Below are 12,483 nucleotides of genomic sequence, written 5' to 3' on the forward strand. Positions count from 1 at the left end.
TGGAAAGACAGCAGTATCATACACCCATTAAAATCAGTTTTTCCTCTGAAGTACTTGAACATTTTACCCAGATTTGAAGTCACCAATTCAATGTATATTCTTTGGCTTTCAAAAGACCGTCATTAAGTGAGACATACTGTCTTTTCTGCCTTGAATTTGGTCTGTTTCTTTGAAGAAGACATAGTAGAAATATTTTATAACTGCTAAGCTTGTTGTACTGGATGTGTGAAAATGTAATAGTATATAAATTCTAGATTTTAGAGACTGATTCTTAGGTTGAAGGTATTTGTTTAATCTTCATATGAATTCAAATAAATTATCTTTCAGAAAATACTTTTCCTATTATTAACTATATAAAATTATTGAAACACTACACTATATTCCTACCATTGAGTTTTGCCCTTTTAATTTTGTGAATGCATAACATTTCTCTGTATGGAATAATGGATTTGATGTCCAGAAAAATGAATCAATGTCTAATAGAATCCTTGTATATTGTCTAGAGTTTTTTCCCCCTTGTGTTTTACTTGTATTCATATCACATTAGTTGTTATATTATCTATTTCAACATATAGTTATTCATCCAAAGATATACTTAATTGTTATTTGGGTACTTTAAGCTTTTATCCCTTCGTTATGTGACTTGGGTTCCTCTAATGCACCAGGCACTGTTTCGGCCCTGGAACTTCTGAAGTGTACCAGGGACCTTGTATTCTAATAGAGTAGACCCATGAGAAATATGGCCGATATTGGGAAGATGTAGCTTTTTATTTCTTTTAGATTTGAACTGTTATCTTAAAACTTACCTTACAGATTTTCTTTTTCTCCCCTGTGAGTAATCTTAAAGACAAAATCAGGATAATTGCAAAGAGTGGTTGAAAGTTTGAATAAAGATTGTCTTCAACTGATTAGAGTTAATGTTAAGAATGTGAAAATGTTACCATCAGACATTTGAGGTATATGAACAACTTAAAATGGAACATGAACATGGGATGTTTGCAGTTAGGGATTATACAGTCATTCTTTATACTGACCAAAACTGAACTGGATGAATATAAATTCTGAGAGGTTCATCTTTACCGTTGTTATCTGTTTGATTTTTAACAACTTTTTATTATGGAAAATTTAAATTACCATATACACAAAAAGAGAGCAAATAGTGTAGTGAATCTCTGTGTACTCATTTCCTGCTTCAATAATTGTCAATATGTGGGCCAGGCGCAGTAGCTCACACTTGTAATCTAGCACTCTGGGAGGCTGAGGTGGGAAGATTGCTTGAGCTCAGAAGTTCGAGACCAGCCTAACTAAGAATGAGACCCCATCTCTACTAAAAATAAAAAAAAATAGCCGAGCAACTAAAAATAGAAAAAAAAAATTAGCTGGGATGTGGTGGTACACACCTGTAGTCCTAGCTACTCGGGAGGCTGAGGCAGGAAGATTGCTTGAGCCCAGGAGTTTGAGGTTGCTGTGAGCTAGGCTGACGCCATGCACTCTAGCCCAGGCCACAGAGGGAGACTCTGTCTCAAAAAAAAAAAAAAATTATCAATATGTGGTTAATCTTGCTTCATCTATAACCTATGCCTGACTTGATTATTTTAGAAAATGTCCCAAACATAACATTTCCTCTGTGAAAACTTAAGTACCTATCTTTAAAAGTTAAGAGTTAACCATACACATATACAAAACCACACCCCCCCAAAAAATGATAATAATGTACTGTTGATTGTCAAATATCTGGATAGTGTTCGTATTTCTCATTTGTATCAGAAGGGTCCTTCCCTAGCTGGTTTATTTGAAGCTATATCTAAACAGAGTTATACATTTAGTTGAAACGTTCCTTAAGTCTTGAAATCTATAGCAATTTCCTTTACCTCTTTTTTTTCCTCCACATTTATTTGTTGAAGGAACAGATCATTTGTCCTGAGTTTTCTCACATTCTGGACTTGGCAGATTCATCCCTTTGTATGTCATTTAACATATTCCTCTATTCCCTGTATTTCCTATAAATTGAAGTTAGGTCTAGGTATTTAATTAGATTCACATTTGGTTTTTTTTCTTTTTTTGGTAAGAACATTTTATAGATTGGGTTATTTACTTCCTACGCAGTATATTGTAATGCTTATGATGTCTGGTTGTCTCTTTTCTCTATTATAAATATTGATCAGTGTGTACAAGTGTTTTTATCCTGATCTGTCCATTTTAAAAGTTGCTCGTGGTTTCAGCCACCATTTTTTGGTCAGTGACTGGATCTCTTGTTTCATGTTATACTCTAATTCTATAATTTTTTCTGCATTTATTGCCAGCATTCCATAAAATGGCAGTAACAACCCTTTGGTTAACCTGAAATGCAGTTTTTACAGAAAAGGCAAGATAGATGTTTATTTCCTTTCATTTATCAGTTTTTAGAAAGAATTGGATCCCTAATATTTTACAAAGGGGACCACTGTAATTTTTTTTAAGTATCGTTATGAACTCATGAATTTTTAACATGTTTGATACATTTCACTCCATTATAGTCATTTTTTCCAAGAGATGAGGTCTTGCTATGTTGCCCAGACTGGTCTTGAACTCCTAACCTCAAGTGGACCTCCTGCCTCAGCCTCCCAAAGTGCTGCAATTATGAGCATGAGCCATCACACCTGGCCATTACAGTCTTTGGTGTTCAGATTGTTTCATCTTTGATCAGTGGACGTTTCTTCCTATTGGCTCCTGATGGTTTTTTCTTTATTTTTGAGGTGCCAGTCTTTGATAGCTTCTGAAAGGACAAGGTATACCAAGGTGTACCAAGCTCATAAATTTTTTGCCCTGTTCTAGAATCAGCCCTTTGTTTAAACAACACTATTTCTTTTAGAAGTAGTATTTAGAGACTTCAGTAGGTGTCATTTGTAAGAAAATTTGGCTTCACTTGAATAAACAGTCATCTTTCTGGAGTGTTTGAATTGCATGTTCTTTGTCATTGGTTTGTATCAATGTAGACATTGAGCAAACTAGCTTTTTAGTTTCCAGCTTACTTTGGGACAGTTATTAATTAGATACATTTGGTACATTGAGTGCTGTATCATAAATTTAAAGTAATCATATGGACTGAGATTGTATGTCCTTCCCATTTTTCTCTTGTACGTTACTTAATTCTGCTCATAGGTCGCTCGTCATAAGTAATTCTGTGCAGTAGGTCATGCTTACAGCTATTTTCAGATCACTGAGGATATGTGAAATTGTTTTTGCAATGTAATGATTGATCCTTTTAAATGTAGATTTTAAAAGGGTTGGTGCTAATTGCACAGTTACGTGGTCTGCTATACAGTATGATGTCACCTCTTCCTTTGCCCCATATGTAAAAAGAGAAAGGTAGTAAAGTTTAGCATATCTATTTTCCCTCAACATTTAATACAAAATCAGGTGGTTGCTTTGTAGCCTGTCCTATTAAAGTCTGTTTAAAATCTTGAGAAATTTTATAACTTTTAAGGACATTTTAGTAGATGTAAATAAAATTCTAAATTCACTTTATTTTGTCTTGTATCTCATAGTGAATGTGTGACTTTGAATATAAAATATTAACTAAGTCTTTTAATTATGTCTCAAGTGAGGTTGTCAGTAAAAAGATACTATTAAATGGACAACCAAAGGGAGGTTTTTCTCTTTGATACTTTGTCTTTTTAAAATTCTGTACTTCAGAATTTGACTTCATTGTGTCTACATTCTTACATCCGCATATATAGATAAACCCTAGATTTGCTTTCTTTCAAAATGTGGTTCTTTATATCTGGGATAATTTTATGTGTCCAGTGCTGGTCTATTGATCTGGGTTTTTGTCCTTTTTTCCTTTCTCTGTACTTGTTATCCATCTGCTCATAGGGATAACAAATTTTCACTATCTTGTTTAATTTTTTTTTTTGAATATTTCTTATTCTCTGTGAGGGTATGCTTATGGTGGCTTGTTTGTTTTTAATGCTTTTATCATTATTTTTTCTGCGCCAGATGTAGGAGTATATGTAAACCTGAAATTATGCAGGGTTGGGAAGGTGGGTTTTTCAATGGATATGACCACCTTCACACCTGCATATCTCATTGGATACAAAATTCTCTATGAATTCTCAAGGCTCCTTTGCCTAATAACTTGATGTGACTGAATGTTCAACTTTGAATAAAATTGGCACATAGTTTTTTCCATTTAAGATCATAAAAGATGGAGACTATACATACAACCTAATTCTTACTCTTTCTTTGCACCTAAATGCATCCTCACCAGTTGCATGTCTATTCTTTCTTGAGTTAGAATTGTAGCAACATCTTTCTCAACTACTTTTTCTGTTGATATAAATTCTGTTTTTGGCTCAAAGTCTCTGGAAGTACATCATTACCTAAGAGAAGCTTGTGACTCTCATTCCCAGCTGGCCTCCTATTCTTTCCTCTGTAGGACAGCCCATGTACTCTCGTGAACATGGTGCTGCTGCATCTGAGCGACTTCAGTTGGGGACACCGCCTCCTCTGTTGGCAGCTCGTTTGGTGCCACCTCGCAACCTCATGGGATCCTCCATTGGGTACCATACCTCAGTCTCCAGCCCCACCCCTCTGGTCCCAGGTAAGCTTTGCTACAAATGGCCACCCACCTCACTGATCTTTTGTACCTTAAGCTGGCCCAGCCTAAGGGGTGACCTGGCATCCTGATCTGCTGTCACAGATTCCCTAAAGCTCTTAGGTAGTTTTATTTTTCTGTTCCTCTGCTTCTTTGGTTTGTCCCTAGTGGCTGCTAGATGATTAGGCCTCCTGTGTGTCTGTCATCTCTGGTGTCTTCTATATTTACTCTCAGTGCCTCAGTAACAAAGTCATGCTAGTTCCTTGAGTTAGTTTCTAATCAGGTAGATAGGAAAGTAATATCTAGTTGAATATTTTCTAATTAATTAATTATGCATTACAAGTAAAACTAGGTTAATTTTTCTTTAAAATAAAACAAAAACAAACATCTGGTTTCTTGCTGATCATGGATGAACATGTCCTTTTCACCCTCTGCCCCTTGTTGTATGGACTAGTTATTATATGATGTAGTGATTCTTGAAAACTCTCCTCCTGTTGACATGTGTATTTCAAAGATTGTGGAGTTGTTCTGTGGATGTCACATGAATTTTTTTTTTAATATTTCTCACTTTGCCTTTAGATTTCAGTTCATCATAATTAACTAAAGGATTTTTAAGTTGATTGGAGTTCTCTGTATTTCCAGAAATTATAGAATAAGGTCATTTAATTATGTAACTTCTTTAAAACTTTCTGCAGCCTAAACAGTTGGAGATTTTCTGTGAAGAGTACCAAGTGGTAATTGAAAACTTTTTTTGTCATAATTTGCTGATAATTTTTTTAAAAAATGAAGCAGCATTTATTTTGTATTTTATACTACATATAAATTTTAGAGGTGACATTAATAAGCCTGGAAGCTGTTATTTTATATATCACTTCCAATCATATCAGCCTTAAACACATTTAAATTTAATAAGTATATTAGATTTGCTTTTAAGGTAGGCATATCATTACAGTGCATGTTTTCATCAGGAGGGTATGCTCATGATTAAATACTGTCTCTGGTTGTCTTAAATAAGTATTATAAAGAGGGGTGTTGGAACAAAAGCTGAAATAATTAGGAAGCCAAAAAACACTTTTTGGCAGAAAACTGTAAGCATAGCCTTATAACCATTGAGGTGAAAGACTTTATTTGGTTTTATTAATCATCATCAAGCAACTTTGAGACAGCGCGAGCCTTGGGAATGAAAATACAAAAATCTATAATAGAAGCCAGATGTGGTGATGTGGGCCTCTAGTCCCAGCTACTCGGGAGGCTTAAGTGGCAGGGTTGCTTGAGCCCAGGAGTTCGAGACTAGCCTGGGCAACGTAATGAGACTCTGTCTCTTAAAAAAAAAAAATCTATATTAGGAACATCATTGTGATAATAGTTTCTTGTATTTCCTGAGCCATCCTCCTCTGAGGAGAGCAGCACAAATAGCCCTGGTGTTTAATATTCAACATCATTTAACATTTTATTACAGGGAAACAGTTTTTAATATATTAATACAATTCCATGAGCTATTTTCAAAAACAAGAAGAAAGGGGAAAAATGAGGGTTTGGGGAGGACCAGAGAATGCTGATCAGCAATTCTGGTTCTGATACCAAATATCCCAGAATCGCCTGTGCTTTTAATAGCGTTTTATTGTTTTAGCTTTGTGGTGGCCTGTTGATGTTTTGTGCAAGAGGACTGTTCACTCATTAACGTTAGAGGAAGTACAGTATTCTGGGGAGAGGTTTAATCTAAGAGGCTGAGAAATTTGCTGGATTGAGGACTTCTCTGAATCCTAGTTGTGCTTACTTAGCCAGCAGAGTTAAATGTCTGTAGTGGCCCAGAAGGTCCCATAAATGTGGATAATTTTCTGAGCTTACACTCTGAATCACAGATGTGACTGACCAGTAATAAAGATCTGAATGTACCTTATCTTTTAGCTGAAACTTAATATTAACTCCATAAAGAATTTTTCCATTAAGAAAAATAAACAGATGGAAGGACTTCTGAATCACTGTTATGAAAAATCAGTGTCTTCAGTCAATCTTAACCCTTTCATTTTATGTGGGATGAAGAGGCTGTATACTGTTTGGAGAGAAATGCTTTCAGAATTTTTTTAAACACTAACGAAATAGTTATTTAGCATTAGAATTTTAAAAATTAAGTTTTTATTTGGAGAGAAAACACAGGAAATGTGATAAAAGTGCATTGATGAGGGGAGTGGTGGTAAAATCATTGTTACATTTATAGATATAAAATTTATCTTATCTAGCTGTTTTATTTGAAATATATTTTATGTATGAGACTAGCTGTTACCTCGCCAGTTTAAAGTATAAATAACCAAATGAATAGATTGGGGTTTTTTTCCCCTTAGTTAAAAAAGTGTGTAGAAATTGGTGAGACATGATAGATAACCAAGGAAATTCAATCAACTCTTCATATATGGTGTTTGCGTACATGAAAATTTATATTAAAAATGTCCATTGAAGTTTGGATTAGGTGTTTAATACACAGGGTAGAAATGACTGAGTGAATGAATCTGCAAATACGTTGATATTTAAGAATGGATGCATGTATCTGTGTTTTGTAATATTAGCATTTTTTTCCACTTCCAAAATGTGTATGTATGTACTGTAACACAAAGAGAAATACAGTTGGTCCTCCATATCCTCAGGTTCCACATTTGCGGATTCAACCAACCACAGATTGAAAATATTTGGGGAAAAAGAACAAAAAATAATACAACAATAAAAAATAATATAAATTAAAAAACAATATAGCATAACAACTATATAGCATTTGCATTATATTAGGTATTATAATCTAGAGATGATTTAAAGTATATAGGAGGTTGTGCATAGGTTATATGCAAATACTATGCCATTTTCTATAAGGGATTTGAGCATCTATGGATTTTGGTATCTGCACAGAGTCCTGAAACCCATCCCCTGCAGATAGTGAGGGATGGCTATATATGTATGAGTTGATGTAATTTTATTGAAGAATATACATCTTTTAGCAGTTTATTTTATAACATTGAGAAATAGTTTAACCTGACTGATTTGTTATGTGTTTTGTTATTTTCCCTCAGATACCTATGAACCAGATGGTTATAACCCAGAAGCTCCTAGTATTACCAGTTCTGGTAGATCTCAGTACAGACAGTTCTTTTCAAGAACACAGACACAGCGCCCCAACCTGATTGGCCTAACATCTGGAGATATGGATGCAAATCCAAGAGGTAAAAATGCATTGAGCTTTTTTGGATGCTAAATGTTGTGTAATAGTTTGATATAGTTATTACATTTGCATTTCTGACCTGGCTTGAGGAAATTAATGTCTAAATTACTTATATACCATCTCTTTGAAAGGTGCCATATAATTATCTCAAATATTTTAAATAACTTTGTCTCCAAATTTCATTTTAAAGCTATAGTTAGAATATGTTTATTTTTAAATACAAATAATACTAATATTATTTAATTGCTTTTCTTGGTAGGATTTTAGGCTGTTTTAACTGTGCGGGGCACTGTACTAGATACTGGGTATAGAAAGATGAAATGACTGATCCATTGATTCCCTTGATCCCTTGCCCTCCAAGAACTGATCATTTCAGTGCCTACCTTGTATCTTGAGAGCTGTGCTTCATGCTAATAATATTGAGAACCTAAAACATTGTAATAAAATTATCATTTGACCATTTTTAACACTTACAATTGCAACTATATGTTAGCTAGGACTTTTACAAAGCTTAGGCACAAACCTTAAAATTAAACACAAAACCAAGAAAGATTAAATGCAAACTTTTGTTTTTGTTTTTTGAGACAGAGTCTCACTCTGTTTCCTGGTCTAGAGTGCTATGGTATCATAGCTCACTGCAACCTTAAACTCCTGGGCTTGAGTAATTCTCCTGCCTCAGACTCCTGAGTAGCTGGGATCACGGGCATGCATGACCACACCCAGCTAATTTTTCTGTTTTTTTTGTAAAGGCAGGGTCAGGCTTTGTTGCTCAGGCTGATCTCAAGGGCTGGTCTCAAAGTCCTGGCCTCAAGCAATCCTCCTGCCTTAGCCTCCCAAAGTGCTAGGATTATAGATATGAACCATTGTGCCTGGCCAGCATTTACCTTTAATATAGGTTGATAACCTCCTTCCTCATCTCCCACAAAAAGGAGTGGTTAACAAGTTTGATGGGATTTCATTTTGGTAACTTATTATAGTTAGATTTCCAATATTTAATTCCAATTTGAGTGATTGGCAATGGGCCATACTGAAAATAGTTTTCTGATATAGTCACATGGTGAACATTTTTCTGTTCTTACCTTCTTTTCTATCCTGACTTTATTCACTCTTTTTTGCTGTCATTAATGATACTATTACAACTATAAGATAACAGTTTTTTTTTTTGTCAGGACTACACTAAGTATGTTTATTTATATTATCTTTCATCTTTACAACTCCATAGAAGAGGTACTATTTTTGTTTTTTTTGTTTTTTTTTTTTTTTGAGACAGAGTCTCGCTCTGTTGCCTGGGCTAGAGTGAGTGCCGTGGCGTCAGCCTAGCTCACAGCAACCTCAAACCCCTGGGCTTAAGGGATCCTACTGCGTCAGACTCCCAAGTAGCTGGGACTACAGGCATGCGCCACCATGCCCGGCTAATTTTTTCTATATATATTTTTAGTTGGCCAGATAATTTCTTTCTATTTTTAGTAGAGACGGGGTCTCACTCTTGCTCAGGCTGGTCTCGAACTCCTGACCTCAAGTGATCCACCCGCCTCGGCCTCCCAGAGTACTAGGATTACAGGCATGAGCCACTGCGCCCGGCCTATTTTTGTTCTCTTTTTACAAGTGAAGACACTGAGGCTTAGAAAAGTTAAAGAACTTGCCCAAAGTCACACAGCTATTAAGTAGCAGAACTAGAATTTGAACCCAATCTAATTCCAAAGAATATATTCTTACCTTCTATGCTGTAATGCATATATTGTTGCTGAATTACCTGAAATTAGTGGAAAGATCATGTTCTCAATGATTTCAAGTCTTCCTTTTGCCACTAATCTGGTTTATCTGTACATTAATACACTGTAATCCCTAGATAATCTCTCTCCGTATAGAAGGTCATGTGGTTTGTATATTCTCCAGACTTGCTTTGTGATCTTGGGCAAATCACTTAACCTCTAGCTATATGTCTTTCCTTTTTAATAATGTACTTCAGTAAAGAAAAGCATTAGGCAATATGAAGTGGTAGTGTTAACAACTATTTAAGAAAGACATAATGGCATCTCAAATTCTAGAATGCTTTATGCCATCACAATTTCTACCTCATCCATTAGCTTTCTAAAAACACAAGTCCTACAAAGGCAAGGATCATGTCTATTTTATTCACTTTTTTATACCCAAGGTCTACTACAGTTGCTGAGCTGTAAAATAGCAAAATGTTAAATGAATGAATCTTTACATAGTAATTTCCCTGACTGTGTTACACAGATGAAATGGAACAGACTGCTCCCCACCATGTCTCTATCCCAGCGTCCAGCCCTGCATATGTTGTTATTTGCTTGGTTGAGTTGCTAAAGTTAGGGGAAATACTCAGGCATAAGAGGTATAATTTTGTGTTGTTATTTACTTTTTTGTTCAATACACCTCTCCCTACCCACAGGTAATCTATTAAAAAGTCAGTTTTTTATAGTATTTTAGTCTCAACTGTTGTGAGTGAAATGTGCTAATTTGTAGCACTGGCTTTGGATTTTCTTCCCAACTTTTATGTTTGGAAATAACAGCTGAATGCTTTCACTTAGATTTACCAGTTGTTCAGTTGTTAATACTTTGTCACCTTTGGTCATGAATGCTTGCTTGTGTTCTCTCTTGTCTCTCTCTTCCCTCTCCTTCCCTCACATTTTTTTTTTGAACCACTTGAAAGTAAGTGGTAGACATTGTAATACTTTAAGTCCTTTAGCTTACACCAAAGAATAAGATAGTCCTGTATAAGCACAGTATTATTGTAAGCACAGTATTATTGTCACACATAAGAAAATCATAATTCCATAATAATATTTAATCCTTATGACGTGGTGAACTTCTTGTTATATCACATCAGGAGGCAAATAATGTCCCTCTATTAATGGTGCTAAGTTTGATTGCTTGCCTAAGGTGATAATTTAGATCTCTCCATTGCAAAAGTAAGTAATTTATGGAGTAGTACTTTGGTACCATATAAATACGTTATTCTCCAACAGCCTTTCGCCAGTAATTTTTTGCATCCATTGATTGATCCATGCCTGAGTCGGTTTATTACATTGGGGTTACCATTAAGTTTTGAAACTTGGAGTTATATTTTTAAAAAAGGAGAAAGACATTTGCAAAGGAGACATTTGTTAATTTTTTCTGAATGTTAGGCATTTCTAAAAAGGAAATGATAGCAGTTGAGCTATTTGTAGTTCTTTTTAGCTTTTAGACTAAATATTTTAATCATTTGAAACTCCTCAGAAACCCAACAATGTGATTTTTTCTTTCCAACAGCTGCTAACATTGTGATCCAGACTGAACCACCAGTTCCTGTTTCGATTAATAGCAACATAACCAGAGTAGTTCTTGAACCAGATAGCCGAAAAAGAGCTATGAGTGGTTTGGAAGGGCCGCTCACAAAGAAACCTTGGCTGGGAAAGTAAGATAACTTGCTAATTAGTAACGTCTAATTGGTGTCGTTGGTTTTTGTATTATTCATAAAATTAAGAGTTGTCACTAATCAATAATTTTCAAACTATGTGTCTCAAAGTTAGGGTTCCAGGAGATATCTTTAGAATGTCCTAAAAATTAAAAATTAACAGAATATTCATAATAGATATTTGTAATTTGTACCTATGTATTTCTTCACCTAACCTAATATTAAAAATTATTAAGAAACTGAAAATAAATAGAAAAGAAGAAAAATAGTTCTGTACCTTTGCAGATGTTGAAAAAGACTGGTCATTCCTTACTTTAATATTAGACTCCTTAATAATTGTGGTAGCTTTTTTAACATATGAATTTTGCTGTCAATTGGACCTCTTTTCTTCCTACCTGTTCTATTCCTATATAAGAAGAATGATGTGAAAATTGCTTAGTAATATCTTAAGAATCTTAAAGAGCTTACGAAAGGTACTTTTAAATAAATATAAACTTACACTCTTTGCTGATGTATCTCTTGGCTAGGCATGAGGTGGGGAATTAATCAAGATCTATTAATATTCCTTTCAGGCAAGGGAATAACAATCAGAATAAACCAGGGTTCTTGCGAAAGAATCAGTATACAAACACCAAATTAGAAGTCAAGAAAATCCCTCAGGAATTAAACAACATTACCAAGCTCAATGAACACTTCAGCAAATTTGGAACTATTGTTAACATCCAGGTAAAAAATGTGGCTATGTCTGTGTCATAATCCAGGCATTTTGTGGGTCTTGAAAAGTATTTGTATCAGCTTAGCTTGCTCAAATGAGTCAGTCGTTATTCTGATTATCTCTGATAAGTATTGTAAACTCCACTGTGTATCTGTATACCCACCTTTATTATGAAATTGTTAAATTGCCTTCATTTGGTTCTTTTCTGCAACCTGTTCCTGAAAGACATTGGGCTAGCTCCTGTATTTTTGTTCAGAGTTCTGTCTTTGAACAAATGGGTTTTTTTTTTAAACCTGCATTAATATTCTAGGTAGCTAATAACTAGGTAGCTGAGATTTTTGGTAATTTCTGACTGATTTTTATATTGTGTGAAATAGTAATTTGTTGAGGATGATTCTAATCTTGAGAATTTTAGGCAGTGTAATGTGTTATGCAAGATCAAATAAATTGTAACTTTTATGTTTCACTGTCTGCTAGTTAGATATTTGAATTTATGAATTTGTGGTTGGGTATTATGCTATAACTGAGGGTACTTGATGACTAGATTAAGTTGGAATTTCAGTTAC

General features: G+C 34.7%; 1 protein-coding gene across 4 annotated transcripts in view; it reads left to right on the forward strand.

The window, feature by feature from the left end:
* The window catches only part of RBM27 (RNA binding motif protein 27), a 63,726-nt gene that overhangs the window by 30,103 nt on the left and 21,140 nt on the right, over nt 1-12,483 (forward strand). For 2 of the 4 annotated variants that reach the window (XM_045551125.1, XM_045551126.1), the window contains exons 9-12: nt 4,418-4,582; nt 7,636-7,785; nt 11,058-11,202; nt 11,775-11,928. In XM_045551125.1, the coding sequence (XP_045407081.1) occupies nt 4,418-4,582; nt 7,636-7,785; nt 11,058-11,202; nt 11,775-11,928 (614 nt within the window). The remainder of the gene's footprint in view (nt 1-4,417; nt 4,583-7,635; nt 7,786-11,057; nt 11,203-11,774; nt 11,929-12,483) is intronic. The other 2 variants (XM_045551128.1, XM_045551127.1) reach the window with 1 other exon arrangement.

Source organism: Lemur catta, chromosome 5 (genome assembly GCF_020740605.2).
Source record: "Lemur catta isolate mLemCat1 chromosome 5, mLemCat1.pri, whole genome shotgun sequence".
NCBI classification, from domain to species: Eukaryota; Metazoa; Chordata; class Mammalia; order Primates; family Lemuridae; genus Lemur; species Lemur catta.